This window comes from Nannobrachium achirus (assembly GCF_963921795.1).
Source record: "Nannobrachium achirus genome assembly, chromosome: 10".
Lineage (NCBI taxonomy): Eukaryota > Metazoa > Chordata > Actinopteri > Myctophiformes > Myctophidae > Nannobrachium > Nannobrachium achirus.
In genome coordinates, this window is record NC_137819.1 from 55,874,021 (window position 1) to 55,893,250 (window position 19,230).

Consider the following 19,230-nt stretch of genomic DNA (forward strand, 5'->3'; position numbering starts at 1 on the left):
GACAGCGTCGAGATGTTTTTGAAAATTACTGCGAACATCTGTTCACACAGAGAGCCTGGGGTGGTTTTGATCTGTTATCACCCAGATCTGTTTTGATCGCATCAGTATAAAAAGAACCATGATCAAACAGGTACATTCACAGACGGAAAGAGTAAAAGAAAATAGCCATGCATGCAAAAGCCTTTCAAAGCGTCGAGATAACCAGACGAAGGTCTTTGTACTGAAAACATTGTTCCCAATTAAAATAATAATAATTGCAAGTGAAGAAGACAGTGCGCGGGGAGTCCTTTGTTCCATGGATAGTCAGCATATGGTTTTCTCCAAAGCACCTGTTAATCCACTAACTTCTGCTCTTTTATGTTCAAGTGTTTCTTACTGTGTATGACCTGAATTATTGAATGCTTTAACCAGTGAAAAATAGCAGAAAGATAGCACGGCACCGAGTGCCGCGCTGCAAGCTTGTAGATCTGCTATTTTTGGAAAAAGTTGTGAAAATGTGTGCAAATCTTTGAACGCCTCGAGGCGTTGTGAGCTTGTAGATCAGCTATTTTTGGCTAAAGTTCTCACAATAAGGACACTAGGGTTCAAGTGGTTAATATAAAAAAGAAGAAAGAAGTTTCTACCACACAAAGATTTGGAGGACCCCCTACACTATAGTAACTCTGAGGACCCCCTAGGGGTCCTGGACCCCCTGTTGAAGACCCTTGCTCTAATACAAGGCTCTGGTGGGTACAAAATGTAAGAAAACCTGCGGAGTGCATGATCAGCGTACCTGACGTTGCTGTTGTAAATGTTGAAGGTGAGACACACTATTCCCAGTAGGATTCCCAGGCCGGCGAAGACGGACACAGACACAAAGAGTTTCTGGGAGAGGTAGCGGAACTGCTCAATCACCACGGTCTGGTCAGCCGGGGGTCCAAGACCTGGCAACACCAGATGACAGAAGACAACAAGGACAGAAAGATGAAGAGATAACACTGTAAAAACCACTAAGACTCCCTAATCGGGAGATAAGCGACCGTCACTTCGCATACACAAACTTTAGAAGGCAATTCGTTGCCAATCAGGAGGGAATATGGGAAATGGGACAGATCCATGTTGATGACATGACGCGTGATTATAGGGCAAAATCTGTAGGAGCAGTGTCCAAAAAAATTGTTTTGCAAAAATCGGCCTGATGGTGGCGCTAGAAGAGAGCCATGTGGGAAATCAGGGGCGGAAGTTGTGATTTGGCAGCCAAGGAGTGTGTGTGCAAAGTTTGGCATGGATAGGGGCAACGGTGGCGAGGATAAGAGTAGGGGCAAAAGTGTGATGTGACGTGGCGGACAGACAGACAGACGGACAGACAGACAGCCGGTGGAGCTGACGGTCGCAATCATCAGCATTAACTTAACCATTTGAACGCAGAGAATCAGCTAAAGGGGGGGGGGGTAAAGTGATATCTTTTAAAAGTGTGTGTGTTAAAAAACGTTAAGCTCTATATTGCAATAGTAGTCTAATCATTGCTGTAGTGTTTTTTCAGTAACAGGGGTCTCGCTGTCTCTCCAGTTATTAGTGAACAGAAAATTAAGTACCCTTCCCAACAACATCACCATAGGATCAACAGTAAAAGTTAGACCAAAAACCTCCTTCAGTGCCTCAGAGATCTCCCTCCAAAACAGCCTTAATTTGGGGCAGCAGGTCCAAAATATATGAGCGTGGTTTCCAATATGTGCCCCACAGTCCCTCCAGCATCTATTAGAATGACTGAGTTGGTCCCATTTTAGCCACTATTACTACAATAGAGCTTTAATGAACAAAATGAATGATAGCAATGACTGCTGTGCTATCGCAATAGTAGATAACAGAAACATATGACTTACACCCTCCCTTTTAACACGGAGGGCTTGACTGTGCGTACGGAGACGCTGGTATCGAGGCACACAGGTCAGAGAGGTTATCAATTAATAGAGCAGAAAACCCGATAGCATTCCGGTCGCCTCCTCGGAACGCTGACCACTATCGGGCGCAGCGAGCGGCTGAGCCCCGGCCCCCAGAGTCCCCATTAGCATTCCCACAGAATCAGACCTAGTTAGCGTAGTGGCTCCGCATCAGGGTTCATTTAACATTCATATCAAAAATGAGCACGCTATGAAGGGCTTCCCGCACACAGCCATTTCCACCAGACTAAACCATTTAGACCGCGGGTACCCATTATTTCATATTATTTTATGCTTTAACTATTGATAAAATAGCAGATCTACAAGCTCCCAGTGCGGCACTCTGCCGTGCCACGCTGCGAGCTTGTAGATCTGCTATTTTTTTTTTATCGTTAACATTGGAATTTTGACCCGATTTTGACCCAATTCTAATAAGTGTCTTCTAAAATCTAACTATTGAATTCTACGTCAGTAGTTCTCAAACTCTTTCATGTCAAGGACCCCTAGAAGTATATGTAATTTGGCCGCCGACCCTTGTCTCAAAATATGTTGCACAAATTTTCATGATTTAAAAAAAATAGATCTACAAGCTCGCAGCGCGGCACTCGGTGCCGCGCTGTGAGCTTGTATATCTGCTATTTTTCAATAGTTAAAAGCATTCAATAATTCTAGGCCTAAATGGACTAAACGGGATAATACTCATGTTTCCCCACTTTCACTTTCATTCCTTTTCATCAACCTCTATTTTCAACGAGCCATTTGCCGTAGCATGGCTGCGATGTTATAATTTGGGGGTAATGGCCCTTTGTTTTCACGCTGTTTAAAAGTCAGACCATGCTTGGTCAAATCACAGCTAAAAACCTGACAAAACAGTGGCTAACTGAGCGGCTTGGAGTTTATCCTCTACCGCGTGAGCCGTGAAATGAAACATTTCAGCTAACAATAGCAACATAATAGTAATCAATTACACTGACAGCTTTCTCAAACACTCCTCATGGGAAGCCGTTTCTCTGATTCAAAAGAACAATGCTCAATTTGCAGCTAAGGAATATCGGATGTATTTTCAACCCGTGAGAGCAGTGAAATATAATATGGCATAATTCCTTGTAATACTCTACATCAGGATGTACTGTAAGTATTTCACAACAGTCTGTGTAGACAAGTGTGAATTGGCGAAGTAAAGATTACATGAAAAGTTCAGTATAGCACAACAACAAAAGCAATGTTTCCTTTGACAGCTCCACCTGAACCTGACCAGCCTGCTACCAAATGGAATACAAATGGGGGTGAAGAATGAAACAGAAAAGACATAAAATGAATGAATGAATAAAATGAGCGACAAAGACAAAGGAAAGAAATAGTGAAGGTCTGAGGAAACCGATAAAGACAGTTTGACAAAAAGAATGAATGGGCACCGCACCATAAGTTTAGCGCGGGTGGGCATATACGGAGAGAGAGAGAGAGAAAGAGAAATGAACCAGAAGAAAGAAGGAGACAGAGAGAGTGCTGACAGAGCCATATAGATCTGCAACCTAGTTTTACGCGAGGTAAGCACCTTTTAAGTGAATACTGTGGTTTAATCTTTTTTATTTTTTTATTTTATTTTTCTGTCATTTCTGCTTTATTCTTTTCATGGCGAGGTGAGAGACAGGAACATTGGGGACGGACATGCATTAAAGAATCCCGGGCCGCCCTGGTCTCAGATTTTTCAGTCTGCAACCCTGCATTAGTCACTGTGACAAAACGATGTCTATCAGCCTTTATTCTCACCAAATTCTCTAAAACCATTAAACCAACTCCCCGTTTCATTAAGGACAAAGAAATCTTTGAACACTACTGTAGTAATCTTCACCAGCTAGTGATAGCTAGCCTTTATCGTATACAAACTTGTCCTACTGTATGAACCTGCATGGTGGTTTTAATCTATGCACTATATTTCAATAAGGAGAGATCAAGTTGTAGCAGAGATAAAGGTTACACGTTTTGACATCTAGACTCCATTAAAGCCAAGGATGATGAGTGTTTGATGATGGAGGAGAGAAAGACACTGGTGGTGGTGAAGACAAAACCTCAGGCCAGTTTAACCCCTGGACAATGGAAGACCAAGATGGGTTGCACAACGCTCAGTCAAGAGAATGAAATGAATGATATTTGTGGAATGGAGACCTGCTTGGCTAGTAGCTCTCGGAATTGTGAATGAAAGGTTTTGACTGTATGGAAAAGTGAAGTGACACTTCACACACGGATTAAAGCCCTTTGCACACAGGACAGTTGCGTTTCTTCTGTTTGCTGTGTGAATAAAACGCATTGCATTTGGTGTGCAAGGCTGTGCGGAATCGGCGCTGCGGATCCCAAAAGGAGTCATAAAAGGAGTGATGAGTTTTTCACCGCATGCGACAAGACGCACGAATCGAACTGGGTTCGATCGAGAAAAAGACGCACGGCCGCAGCCACTCGTCGCACGGCTAATTCGGATCCGGTGTGCATGAGGTCGTAGAGAATCACTGTTTTCTTTTTAAAAAGTGAAATTGTCCATTTTATCCGTACGGATAAACGCGCCTGTGTGCAAAGGGCTTAACTCTTCATGGTGCCCGGTGTTACGGCCCGTTTCGGTGCTCCCCCGGGAACGTTTTGTGAGCGGGGGAGGGGGGGGGGGGGAAGGGGGGGTGCACGCAGCACAGAAATCAGACACTTTGCAGACATGTTTCACAGTTTTAGCGCTCCTACAGCAGCCTTTGCTATAGATTTCTCCCTTCTTTCACTTTCTCCCCACCGTTTGCTGCCCCCCCCACCCCCCCATGCATGGTGCCCTTAATCTGGCTCTGGTACTGACACTTCCCAGTCTAGATTTTTCATTACGATTCAAGGGATCAAACCGACAACCTTCCGGGCCACAAGCATCGATTGATTGATTGATTTATTGATTGATTTATTGATTGATTGATTGTCAGAGAGCTCATTTCCACTTAGGTATTTTATGAAACAGCTGCAAAGCATTATTTATGGTCCTTTAAACTGTCCCTTAACCTTTGGGACACCCCTTACTGCAAAGCATTGTCTTTGACAAATATAGAAATTGAATGGAAGTTTAATGGAACCAGATTACTGGGGCGCCTGCTGGCCTAGTGGTCAAGGCGCATACCACATACTAGGCTATGATGCCTGCTGGCGTCGCCGGTTCGATTCCCGATCCGGATGACCTTTATCATTCCCCGTCTCTCTTCCCATTTCCTATCAGTCTAATGTCCTATCAAATAAAGGCATAAAAAGCCTCAAAAACAAATAAAAAAAATGTAACCAGATTACTCAGCAACACGCCGAAAGCAGCGGATCTACAAGCTCACAACGCATGGCGATGGTATACGCATTGTGAGCTTGAAGATTGACTGTTTTGGGCACTAAACACTGGCACGCAAAAATGTCAATTAAGCTTCACTGTCCCCACAAGTATAGCAGAGTTTGAGAACCAGTCATTGTGAAGATCATTTCCCTGGTCCTCACTCGGGAAATGGTTAAAAAAAGATTTTTACAAGACTTTAGGGGTTAGAGCCTCCCTATTTATTAGGTGTGCGCCAATGTCACGAGGACTATTTTCGCCGCGACATTCAGTTATTTTCAATGCCGTCCTAAATGTGTTGTCCTCACGAGAGTATAGTAATAGAAACGTGTGTGTATGTGTGTGTGTGTGTGTGTGTGTGTGTGTGTGTGTGTGTGTGTGTGTCTTGTGAGTGTTTGAAGCTGCCACCGATACAGAGGGGAGATGCAGGCGCTGCGGTTGCACTGAGATCCGGGAGTCTTGGCATGTTTGAATGAGACGTCAACAGCAGCCACGTTACCGTGGTGTCCTGGGGTCACAACAGTAACGGGGGTTTCTCTCATCTCACAAGCCAGTTGCTATGGAGGCAGAAGGCATTCCCTACAGAGCCAATGAACTTTGATGGGAGATTGGAGAAGTCCTCAGCTGCCCAATGGCCTGATGTATGTAGTCAGGGTTCAATTCGCTGGGGGAGATCCATGCCTCTGCTTTTGATCCTCCCCCCCTCCGGTATAGTACTGTATGGTATTAATTTTTATCGCTGGTGGAGATATGTTTCATCCCCGCTACTGGTCAGGCTGAATCAGAATGGGTACACATTATGGTGTATTATTATTTTATGCTTTAACTATTAAAGAATAGCAGATATACAAGCTCACAGCGCGGCACCGACTATTTTTGAAAAATCGTGAACATTTGAATTTTTACCCGATTCTATAAGTGTCTTTTGAATCCTTCTAAGGTCTTTTGAAAAATCTATTTTTCTATGTCAGCAATCTGGCCAGCCATCGTCAAAGAAAAGGTCCTTTTCACTCAACTGGAGCTCAGTTAGTCTATTCTTGAGAGACTACTATGTCAGTGGTTCTCATACTTTTTCATGTGAAGGACCCCCAAAATGATATGTATTTGGCCACGGACCCCCATCTCAAAATATTTAGTTCCAGGGACCAGCCAGAAGCAAAATTTGAGTTACAAACGTTCGCTTTGAAAATACATATAGTCAAAGATTTGCATTTTTTACATTTTCACAACTTTTTCAAAAATAGAAGATCTACAAGCTCGCAGCGCGGCACTCGGTGCCACGCTGTGAGCTTGTATATCTGCTATTTTCACTGGTTAAAACATTCAATAATTCCAGGCCTAAATGGGTTAAATACATGTATTTCTGTTTGGGAAATGCAGACTGTCTCATACAGTATGCTTGAAAATATCAAAATGTAATTATTAAAACATGTGTTGACCACGTAAAAATGTAAAAAGAGATTTACTTGTACATCGACGATTTTAGCTTTTGTTGTTGTACGAAGTAGTACATAAGTATAAGTATTTATAGCCTTGTTCTTTGATGGGAGACTTGAGGTCTGTTGCGGTCCCATTGCTTGCCTTGCGTAGTGGGTATACTCATTACTCATAAAGAGGAGAGGGTCCACACATCCATATTTATTCTTTTCCGACGAGGGAACAAGCTACAGTGGTTGCACAGATTTCCTCAGGGTGCTTTGATTGGAATTTCCCCACTGCTTGCATTGATGTACACTACAGTAGTGGAAGCCAGAGTAGCTTCGGTTGAGAAGCTCCCTGGCGCCACTGAAGTTTGTTGCTGTTGGGCCACAGTCATGGGCGTCACACCAAATTCTGGGCAAAGGATTCACTGCGGGCCCCCCATGAATGTTAACTATTGAAAGATAGCAGATATACAAGCTTGTAGATCTGCTATTTTTGAAACATTTTGAAAATGTGTGCAAGAAACCTATGTTTCCATGTCAGTGGTGCTCAAACCTTTTCATGTGAAGGACCCCAAAATTATATGTATTTAGCCACGGACCCCCATCTCAAAATATTTACAAATGTTCGCTTAAAAAATACATATATTCAAAGATTTGCACACATTTTCATGACTTTTCAAAAATAGCAGATCTACAAGCTCGCAGCGCGGCACTCGGTGCCGCGCTGTGAGCTTGTATATCTGCTATTTTTCAATAGCTAAAGTTACCAGGGCCCCTCCAACTTGGGCCCTAGTAACTCAGTCCCACTTTCCTACCCCTTGTGACGCCCCTGGCCACAGTACACAAGCAAACCAGGCTTCCATTCTAAATGAGTAAGAGTCAATACAGTCGTTTGCTTAAGGCACATAGTACAGGGGTCTTCAACAGGGGGTCCGGGACCCTTAGGGGGTCCTCAGAGTTACAACAGGGGAACCTCCAAATCTTCCAATCCTTTTTCTTGAACCCTAGTGTCCATTTTCTGAGAATATGGACCAAAAAGAGCCAAAAATAGCAAATCTGCAAGCTCACAACACCTCGCAGGCTATTTTCGGCAAAGAGGTTTGGTGTAGAGGGGAAAAAGAGCAGCCTAATTACAGAGTAAAAGGTCAATTTTATTAGGTAATGACGGCTCAAGTGGTTAAATATCTGAAAACACAAATTGACATGAATCCAAAATACACTGATGATTGTGCTGTCAAAACGATGAAACTATATGGAATCTATGAAAAGGTTGTGGGGACTGGGGGCCCCTGCTTCCTCTCTCTCTCTCTCTCAACTAAGGGGTCCTTGGCCCGAAAACGTTGAAGACCCCTGATATAGTATATTCCGTAGGTGTGTGTGTGTGTGCGTGTTTGGTAGTGTCCTTTGGGAAAACGTGCTCTCCTACACCGATACTCTCCCTGTCCTTGATGGTTGGAATCGGAACAGTGCGTTGCCATGGCGACAGGCCCCCATCACGGTTACCATGGCGACGCGAGAGAGGAGCAGTGATGCAGCGGTTGTCATGGAGACGAAAAAGAGGAACGAGGGAGGAGAGGAGAGTGTGAGGGAAAAAAAAGCGCTGGCAAACAACAACCAAAAAAAAGTGTGTGAAGGAAGGGAAACAGATACTTTAAGACATGTAGACCGGGTACGCACTTTAAACTTATTTTATGGCTCAACTGTTGAAAAAATAGCAGATATACAAGCTCGCAGATCTGCTATTTTTTTTAAATCTTATATTTTTGACTGATTGATTGATTCTATAAATGTCTTCTAAATCCTTCTAAGGTTGTTGTTTTTTTATTTTTTCTAACTGTTTCTATGTCAGTGGTTCTCAAACCTTTTCATGTCAAGGACCTCCAAAATTATAGAGATTTGGCCACGGACCCCCATCTCAAAATATGTTGTTCCAGGGACCCCCCCAGAAGCAAACATTTGAGTTACAAATGTTCACTTTAAAAAAGATACATTCAAAGATTTGCTAAAATTGTCACAACTTTTCAAAAATAGCAGATCGCAGCGCGCTGTGAGCGTGTATATCTGCTATTTTTCAATAGTTAAATCATTAAATAATTCTAGGCCTAAATGGATTAAGAGAAGAATAGAGTAAAAACAGGGTCAGAGAAAGCAAAGGAGAGAATAAAGAGGAGTTAAAATGTCAAAGGAGTCTGGGATTGATTGTATTGTCCGGGTGAAATGAGAGAGCTGAGGACAACAACGGAGCGAAGGGAAGGAGCGAGAAGAGAATGAGGAGTGCAGGTGGTGAGAGGAGGACATCCTTTGACTCAACAAGCAGGAAAGCAAGAGGCAATCTGGAACAAAGTCACGGCCTCCTTCAAAAGGCCTTATTCTGTCACGTCACCGACCCGTTTATTTTTAGAGCGCGACCCACAGCCGGGCCAGGCCGGGGCCAGAGGACGTGTCGCCGGGCCCAGACAGCACCTCTAGGGCTGGCCAGTTGCCCGGAAATATAATATCGAAACCGAATACCAATAACCGACTTAATCTTGATGTTGCTAAATCAAATAATCAAGAAGAATGCCCAAAGAAGTTCCCAGAAGAGTCCCAATTGACGTCCAGTTGGGTAATACCCGTTGTATCCGCCTGTCTGTCGGTGTCCCATGCCCATACATTATATGGAGATCTCTTATCTCTGTCTGTCTGGCTCTATTATGTCCATATACTGTACAGTATGGTGTTCCGTGTCCAGGCCAGTCTGTGATGTGAGTACTATGAAGCCAGAGTACAGACAGACAGACAGACATTCGGTATTATTCTTTTTTTATAATCTACTAAATCGACTATTCTCATTAACCATGCACGTAACTCTGTATTATAATTAGTTGTAAAATGGTTGGGTACAAACATAGTTTAAATAGACGATCTACAAGCTCACATTGTGAAAATCTGCTATTTTGACTGATGTTAATGTTAACAATCGTTCATCAATTGTAATCGAGGCAAAAGTTTGAAATGATGGTGATATTGATTTGAAGTCATATCGCCCATGCATGCAGGCCTAACCACCACCACCACCACACATGCTGCTGAGGAGACAGCCATGAGATGACCTTGCATCCTCCGTTGCCTTCAAAGTGTCTGCTGACAGCCTGCTCGCAGATGGCAGAGACAGCCGTGTCCAGTGCCTCAGTGTATAGGTGCCACGACCTTGCACCGAGACTCGCTCGACAACCGGAGGGTCATCTGCCGTCACTCGCTCCCCGCGCAAGTTCCCAGAGGGACTTGTCGGGGTGTCGGTCGGCATGATCGGCGCGGCTCCGGACTGCCTCGTAAAAATCGAATCGTGTGGATCTCGGGATCCACATGGGAACGGCGTGGCACCAATGTGGATTGTGGACTTGCCGTTGCCAGTCTGTGACATCTGCCATCTATGACGTATTTATGATAGGCTATATCGAACTGGGAGAGTGTTTTTTGCAGGTCTTTCAGTCCGAGAGCAACTGGGTTAAGCACCGTTGGTCCAACCAGTTTAACATTCACCAGGTTAGCATTCACCAGCATCGGCAGCTTCGCATTTCATCAGCGTCGGCAGGTTAGCATTCACCAGCGTCAGTTTTACTGAGGTTAGGGTTAGGGTTAAGGTTACCGACACCCCGACTTTCGTCACCTCCGTGCAGCCAATCACAAGCTTCCGCTGCCTTAACCCAGTTGCTTTTTTGATACACACTGAAAGACCTGCAAAAAACACTCTCCCATATTTAACTAGTGTGTGTGTGTGTGTGTGTGTGTGTGTGTGTGTGTGTGTGTGTGTGTGTGTGTGTGTGTGCGTGCGACACACAGAACTCTCCTTCGTGTATCTCGAGAACCAGGCTGCCGCTCAACTTCAAACTCGCGCGTGTGTTGCTGAGGGCCCAAAGGAGTTCGGAGCCCAGTGTGAAGTCTGTCGGATCTGCTACTGCAAATATTGATAAATACACAAATCCCCTACACGGTTGGATCAGTAGTTGGGATCTCCATACAGTGCATGATAAAAAACACGGATTACAGACACAGAGAAAAAAACAGACACAGGCAGACAGTTATTGGGCATGCGGTCTCAACTGGGCGTCATTCCAAACGGGCATCGGCCTAGTGCCTCTAAATGTGGGAAAAGTCCGATCACAGCCTGACTGCCTTGTTCCAGTATAACGTCGTTGTCGGGTGGAAACCTTGTATGTCCAAAACCGTTTGTTTTGTATTTATCATTTTAAAAATGATTTAAACTAGAGAAAAAAGCCAGTCTACAAGCACACAACGCCGCGAGGCGTTGTGTGCTTGTAGATCTGCAGTTTTCACTACCTTTGTGCGACAGCCTTGTATGATGAAGCAGGGCTTTACTTTGTGAAAAGATGTACACATTTGAAACTTGGAGATAAGAGGTTTCTGCCCGACAGCGACGATACATTTAAGTTAAATATTTAAAGTAAGTAAGTAAGTAAGTAGGTCGGAGGGCTTTGTTGTCTATATCGGCAAGTATAAAACATGATGTGAAAATAGTGGAGATACTTCTGTGGCTTACTGGCAGTGTGCACAAGAAATTTGGCCCCGATCGATCCTGTTTGTGAGCTCGGGACACACACACAAACACAAACACACACACACACACACACACACACACACACACACACACACACACACACACACACACACACACGGTAAAAAATAAACTAAACTAAACTATCGGGGAGGTCGGGATCTTGGCACAGATCCATAACCCCCAAATACTTAACAATCTTCTCAGAGAAGAACTGAAGCGGAATGACGTCAAACGCTACCCAGGGTAAAAGGGTACACCTGGGAAATCACAACCCAATCCTTGTGCTTTCATGGCTGAGATGACAGCGAGCGCCGAGAGCAGACGCCTCATTGTTCAGGGGGAGGGCGGGCTGGCGGAGGGGCGCGCCGCTCGCGCAGGGGCGTCAATTAGGTATGGCAAGGGTATGCAGCTGCCATGGGGTCCAGGGGGGAAAATAAAAGTAACTTTTAAATATAAATCCATGAATGTCTCTTAAAATGTTAAATTACAGTAAAATAACTACAAATGCAAAATTTTACAAAATGGTCACTTTTACAAGGTATTATAATTATATTCTCCATACTTGTATTCTCCCCATCTTGACAAAATGGTATATTCCCAGGTTCCGCAGGTCAGCTGCACAGGTGCAATGCATTATTTGTTAATTGTGGCACGTTTACTAACATGCCAAGTTTAGCTGAACAACCATTCCAGGCTGCCATATCCAGCCCAAGAAACCGTAGAAACTAGGGGAAAAAATAAGATGTACTTCTTAAAATAAAAGTATCATGCCTGTTGCTAAGGTATGGCAACATGACTGGTGTCTTGCACGCGCACGAAGACGCTCGTGCAAGACACCAGTCATGTTGCCATACCTTAGCCTTTTCTGAACTGACGCCACTGCGCTCGCGTGTCTCTGATCTTCGCAAAGTGCTCAGAGATCATGACAGACGGCCTATGCTATTACACATGTATTGTATCAGTCTCATCACTGCAGACGGCATCTGCTACTGATATTGGTTTGATCTTCAATCTGATAATATCTCAGCATCTGTCGCCTCAATAGGTTGAGCTACATCAAAGAAGAGCCATGGAGATATGATAAATGCTTATGGGAATAATACAGTAAATGAATAATACTGTATATGTTCGGGAAAATGTGTATTACAATATAACAGTTTAATTACAAAACAATCACACCCAGTGTGAAGTGAGCGGTGCCTTTTATGAGGTCGTCTCATTAAGCGTCTTGCGAAGCTCGGCCAATTGCCCAATCTGTGGGACGGACATACGGACGGCCGGACATACATACACGCAAAGCCAGAGATGTAGGAGCGGTTAGCACTGCTACAAGAAGAAATAGCAAAACTGAGAAGAGACAACATTGATTAATTGAGTCGTTTATTAGCGCTGTGTTATTAATTCCATATACTGTACACTATAACGCTTTATATACTATACTGTATATATTGTGGGGGTCTTTTACTGCCTTTATTGGAAACAGGGAGAGAGAGTCGGGTATTGACATGGAGCAAGGTTCTGTCGGCTCGGGAATAAAAACCTGGGGCTCGCTGTCATTACATGCCAATGTGGAACGTGCTTTTACCACGTGCCTCCTATCAGCACCTCCTACAGTATACACTGTAATTCTGAGGGCTTACAAATGGAACCAAAAGGGGCTCCGGTTGCACACTCTCAGACTTAAATGAACACCGAAGATCATATTGTGTACTGTACTACTTGTGGTTCTTGCACCCTGCACAGCAGAGTGTACTGTACTACTTGTGGTTCTTGCACCCTGCACAGCAGAGTGTACTGTACTACTTGTGGTTCTTGCACCCTGCACAGCAGAGTGTTGTGTACTGTACTACTTGAGGTTCTTGCACCCTGCACAGCAGAGTGTACTGTACTACTTGTGGTTCTTGCACCCTGCACAGCAGAGTGTACTGTACTACTTGAGGTTCTTGCACCCTGCACAGCAGAGTGTACTGTACTACTTGAGGTTCTTGCACCCTGCACAGCAGAGTGTTGTGTACTGTACTACTTGAGGTTCTTGCACCCTGCACAGCAGAGTGTACTGTACTACTTGAGGTTCTTGCACCCTGCACAGCAGAGTGTACTGTACTACTTGAGGTTCTTGCACCCTGCACAGCAGAGTGTTGTGTACTGTACTACTTGAGGTTCTTGCACCCTGCACAGCAGAGTGTACTGTACTACTTGAGGTTCTTGCACCCTGCACAGCAGAGTGTACTGTACTACTTGAGGTTCTTGCACCCTGCACAGCAGAGTGTTGTGTACTGTACTACTTGAGGTTCTTGCACCCTGCACAGCAGAGTGTTGTGTACTGTACTACTTGTGGTTCTTGCACCCTGCACAGCAGAGTGTACTGTACTACTTGAGGTTCTTGCACCCTGCACAGCAGAGTGTTGTGTACTGTACTACTTGAGGTTCTTGCACCCTGCACAGCAGAGTGTTGTGTACTGTACTACTTGAGGTTCTTGCACCCTGCACAGCAGAGTGTACTGTACTACTTGAGGTTCTTGCACCCTGCACAGCAGAGTGTTGTGTACTGTACTACTTGTGGTTCTTGCACCCTGCACAGCAGAGTGTACTGTACTACTTGAGGTTCTTGCACCCTGCACAGCAGAGTGTACTGTACTACTTGAGGTTCTTGCACCCTGCACAGCAGAGTGTACTGTACTACTTGTGGTTCTTGCACCCTGCACAGCAGAGTGTACTGTACTACTTGTGGTTCTTGCACCCTGCACAGCAGAGTGTACTGTACTACTTGTGGTTCTTGCACCCTGCACAGCAGAGTGTACTGTACTACTTGTGGTTCTTGCACCCTGCACAGCAGAGTGTACTGTACTACTTGTGGTTCTTGCACCCTGCACAGCAGAGTGTACTGTACTACTTGAGGTTCTTGCACCCTGCACAGCAGAGTGTACTGTACTACTTGTGGTTCTTGCACCCTGCACAGCAGAGTGTACTGTACTACTTGAGGTTCTTGCACCCTGCACAGCAGAGTGTACTGTACTACTTGTGGTTCTTGCACCCTGCACAGCAGAGTGTACTGTACTACTTGTGGTTCTTGCACCCTGCACAGCAGAGTGTACTGTACTACTTGTGGTTCTTGCACCCTGCACAGCAGAGTGTACTGTACTACTTGAGGTTCTTGCACCCTGCACAGCAGAGTGTACTGTACTACTTGAGGTTCTTGCACCCTGCACAGCAGAGTGTTGTGTACTGTACTACTTGTGGTTCTTGCACCCTGCACAGCAGAGTGTACTGTACTACTTGAGGTTCTTGCACCCTGCACAGCAGAGTGCACACAAGCCATTTTCAAACCATTAGGCACAGTTAGACCTGCGTCTTCTCAGAGAGCAGGGAAGCAGGGCTGGCGCGGACGCACACAGCCAGGGACGCGCAGAGAATGTTAGAGAGGCAGGGGCTGACATTTCTAAAAGGGCTTTTTGGTGAAAATATTGAAAATAGCAGACCTCCATGAGCTATTTTCAGTGTGTGATACCACACTAAACTAAGCATAATCAAGTTAATACTGGAGATGTGGCATGAAGGCAAGGGTTTCTACACAGAGAGGGCAATTCTTTCAACATAAGATGCTGCATTCAAGTTCAGGAGAGTTTGGACAAGGCAATTCTCTTGAATGCTGCCTTCAGGTATAGCAGGGAAAGAGGACATTTGCATTTCTTTAACCATAGTAAAAACTGCATTCATGGTCTGGAGAGGGCACTTTTTACAGACGGATAAAAGGGCAGGGGCTCAAGCCCCCTTTGATGTCTATGTGTGCAGGTGCCTGCACACAGCTCTCCCATACTGATTAGAGAGCACAATTTCATCTCTCAAAGTCAAGGTCACTGAGCCCATTCCGCCTAAATTGCCGCTCCCAGATTGCTTTCCCCTTGTTTTGTTTTTGACTGTCAACTGGCGTCTTCTATTTATTTCCCTGCTGTCATTGTTTTGAACAGGCTCTCATGTTCAATTAGTGACTGAAATAAAATTGTCGCTCCATATCAAATGAGGCCCTCTCGCCACGCCTCGCCTTCCTGACTGTGGCGGCATTTGTCGCGACCAATCATTCTGCTCGTGGTGGAACCGTGCAATGCTAATGTATATAGCCGGAGCGCTTGCTATTCTCGCAGCACATATGTGCTAAATAAAACTTGACTGATTGATTGATGATCCTTCTCACCCAACCTTGCATGTCGGGAGAGGAGGGCGAGTGAGAACGGACAGAGGGCACCGGAGGAGGAAGGAGAAGAGGACTGAGGGATGCGTTGAGGCAGGAGCAGGGCTGTCGCACTAAAATTCTGGGCCCTGGGTACAAGGATTCACATTTTGTGCTTTAAAGGACAACTTTAGTTTTTTACAACAAGGGTTCATATTTTAGATAATTAGATAATTAAAGAATATAAAAGATTAGTGTTAAAATTATTTCATTTACTTCTTTCTATTGTTTTAGAGATTCTTATTTCAGTGGTTGGGGGCATGCGTACAAGAGGCTAAATATGTCATTTTACACAGAATAAGCCCATTCCCAAGATACAACGCAACCTTTCATGGTTGGATGTGACTTATGGGGGCTAGAAGTGTTACTGTAAATAGCAATAAAGAAACTGCTGGCTTATTGTGTCTAAAAAGACATATTTAGCCACTTGTACGCATTCCCCCATGCGTACGCATGCCCCACATTTTAGCATGGTAAACGCGATAAAACAATAGAACAAAGCAAATGAAAACATTTTAACACTCACTTTTTCTTTTCTCTAATTACAATCTAAAATATGAACCCTTGTTGTAAAAAAACTAAGCTGTCCTTTAACTATAGCAAATAGCAGATATACAAGCTCACAGTGTGGCACAGAGTGCAGCGCTAGAAGCTTGTAGATCTGCTATTTTTGAAAAATCGTGAACATTTGTGCAAGTCTTTAAATATTTTTTTTGAAAATGTTTCTATGTCAGTGGTGCTCAACTCCTTCATGTGAAGGACCCCGCAAAATGATATGTATTTGGCCACGGACCCCCACCTCAAAATATTTAGTTCCAGGGACCCCCCCAGAAGCAAGATTTGAGTTACAAATGTTCGCTTAAAAAATACATATATTCAAAGATTTGCACACATTTTCACGACTTTTTCAAAAATAGCAGATCTGCAAGCTCGCAGCGCGGCACTCGGTGCAGCGCTGTGAGCTTGTAGATCTGCTATTTTTCAATAGCTAAAGTGAAGGCCCCTCCACCTTGGGCCCTAGTAACTCAGTCCCACGCCCCCCTTGTGACACCCCTGGGCAGGAGGTACAGCAGAGAGAGAGAGAGACAGACAGAGGGAATGAAGGATGGAGGGTCAGAGGAAGGGGGAGATTAGAAGCAAGACAGAGAGCTATAGACAGTGATAAACAGGAAAATAAAGGGGGGGCTGAGTGCGATGAATGTGTCTCACCTATCCACTTGTCATTCCCATACCAGGACAGATTGCCTTTAGTGCTGTCGTAGTATCCAATCTTCTTATAGCTTCCTCCTGTGACAGCAACACCGACACACAAGGACAGACAGAGGCAGAAACAGTCAAAAGAACATAATAAACACTACATTCTATAGTTTCTGGTGTTCAACGTCCTACAAACTATACCTGTGAAATCCAAATATATTTCTATTCACTTCCTTTCCAAAACAGAGTTTTTATTTAATGTATTTATATACAGTAGGTTTCATGATTCTACCCAACAGGCTCAAAAAATGATTTCATGAGATTTTTTCATTAAAGGAATCCGGAAGAGAGGATCCAATGAGCTTCCTTTATTGGAAAAAATATAATAAAGCAGAGGGAAATTGACCTGCCCCTGGTGAATTGCAGTGGTTTATGTTAATTATTACTGGGAGTAGTAATATCCCAGTTCAATAACTCAGTGGAGACCTGGGCTAGGATGAGACTTGATCAGAATCTGGCCTCTGGGGACCTCAACCTCAACACGCTTAAGTGAAAACAAATTATTGTTGCCATGTCATTATTAAGGGTTAAATACAGTCAATTAAAATGTGTCCTCTGGGAAGCGCAGGGCTAAAGGACCTGGGTGATTGGGTGAATCTCGACAAATCATAACGCCCTCATGCAAATGCCTCAGGACCTGGAGGCAATTCAAGAGCAAAGCCGGGCCGATTTCAGACGGGGAACTTGAGAGAAGCTTTAACTGCGTGCTTTATATTCGCATATGTAGAACAGAATGCACAAAATGTTATTTCTATAACATTACAGCCCAGTGTTCATTGGGGAATTTTGAACAAGTCTCTCGTTAAGCTGAACTGCAGACTGACAAGACCGGAGTGACCTGGGGCTTGCTCCATAGACACTGAATAATGGAACAACTCCGAGAACACTATGGCGCAACCCATGGCGGTTTGACTGATTCAGAGCTGTAAGCCCGACATTCCGTCACTCACTAATTCAACTCCAAAAAGTGTCACCTGCACAGTAAAATTCTCAGGGTTAATTTAACTCTGAAAGAGTAAAACTTTAACTAAATGGCCCTGTAAGGTTGATGCACAGACAAATTGACAGAAAAATAAACAACAGACACATAAGTTTGTTTTCCAGTTCAGGTTGAAAACTACTATACGACAGATTAAAAACATAGCAGGTTATTAAGAAACCCAGCTGGAGCTAATACAATTAATAGACGTCGGTGTGCCCAGTCATGGGTGTGCCTCAGGTCAATGCTTGCACATTCACACACCTAAAACTAACACACCCATTATTATTAATCTTATAATATTGACTGCAGCAGCATTGCTTACGTCATGGCGTACTTTAAGGACAGTCGTATGAAGCGCGCCATGTTTTTACCCTTCCATAGTTTTAAACCTGAAATGGAAAACAAACTACATAAATATCCCGAATGGTTACATTTGTTCACTCTCTGAGTTACAAGGGGAGGTACATGTAACTTCCCATCGGAAGGAGGTGTCATTCATTAATTTCCCTTTTCTCCTTTCTACATATTATTGTTCTGTATTTGTTGATGACATGTATTGTGTTCATCTTTTATGTTAAGTTGATTAATTGAATGTATAGGCCTACTGTAGGACCACAATGGAAACAAGTCTCCAGGACTTTTTGGGGTTTTCCTTTTAGCCTGTCTGACTCCAAGCTACAGTACCTTGTGCTGTTTACATTTCTGACTCAATCAAAAAACGTTAAATTAAATTTTAAATGAACAGACAAAAGAACAATAGACATTGATTTTACTATCCAGAATCACTGGAACAGTACAATGGTTCTGATACTGTAGGGTGGATTCTCCCCTTCTACAGACGGCGCTGTAAGTGACTTTCACACAACCAACGACCCTGCTCCAATTTTCATCACACAAATTATACATCATCACTCAACCTCCTTTTCTGGGACAACGCGGGCAGCACAGGCCCGGGAAAGAAAGAAGAAAAAAATAAAATAATAAAAAGCAAGGTAAATTTTTCATCGCGCGGAAAATCACGACATGAGCCTCCAGTGCAGAGTCACGGATCTCTGCGCTGTCAGGGGAGGAAGACGACGCGAACACCAGAACACGGCGATCAAGATGCAGCCAGCGAAACGGAGCTCGCAGCCAGCAGCAGCCTGACACACCGCCAGCAGAGAGATAAGACACTGCCATCCCACAGCGAGCTATAGGCAGCAGTGGCCCCTGCAAAGCTCTCATTCCTCTCCCCCCCCCCTCTATGGAAACCCAGGGCTGACGCAAGCTCAATGCTCCTCCTGATGGATTCATGGATAATAAGAGGAGGGTGCGGGGCTAATTGGGAGTAATGCACCGTCCCGGGCTGGAGAGTGCAGTGAGTCATAATGTTGAGGTTGGTTATAGAGGATTTCCTTAACACTTTCTATGAAGCCCATGACTGCAATGCATCATGAAGATACTTGAAGTATAAGACATTATATTCTGATCATAACACTGAATAATCATAGATATATGCACATATATGTGCTCATTTTGTGCCAGG

The 19,230-nt window shown here is 44.2% G+C and overlaps 1 protein-coding gene across 1 annotated transcript in view; it reads right to left on the bottom strand.

The window, feature by feature from the left end:
- Nucleotides 1-19,230, bottom strand: part of gabbr1b (gamma-aminobutyric acid (GABA) B receptor, 1b) — a 111,341-nt gene that overhangs the window by 21,742 nt on the left and 70,369 nt on the right. The window contains exons 11-12 of the mRNA XM_080734416.1: nucleotides 16,676-16,753; nucleotides 773-923 (exon numbers count right to left, since the gene is read on the bottom strand). Of these exons, the coding sequence (XP_080590542.1) occupies nucleotides 773-923; nucleotides 16,676-16,753 (229 nt within the window). The remainder of the gene's footprint in view (nucleotides 1-772; nucleotides 924-16,675; nucleotides 16,754-19,230) is intronic.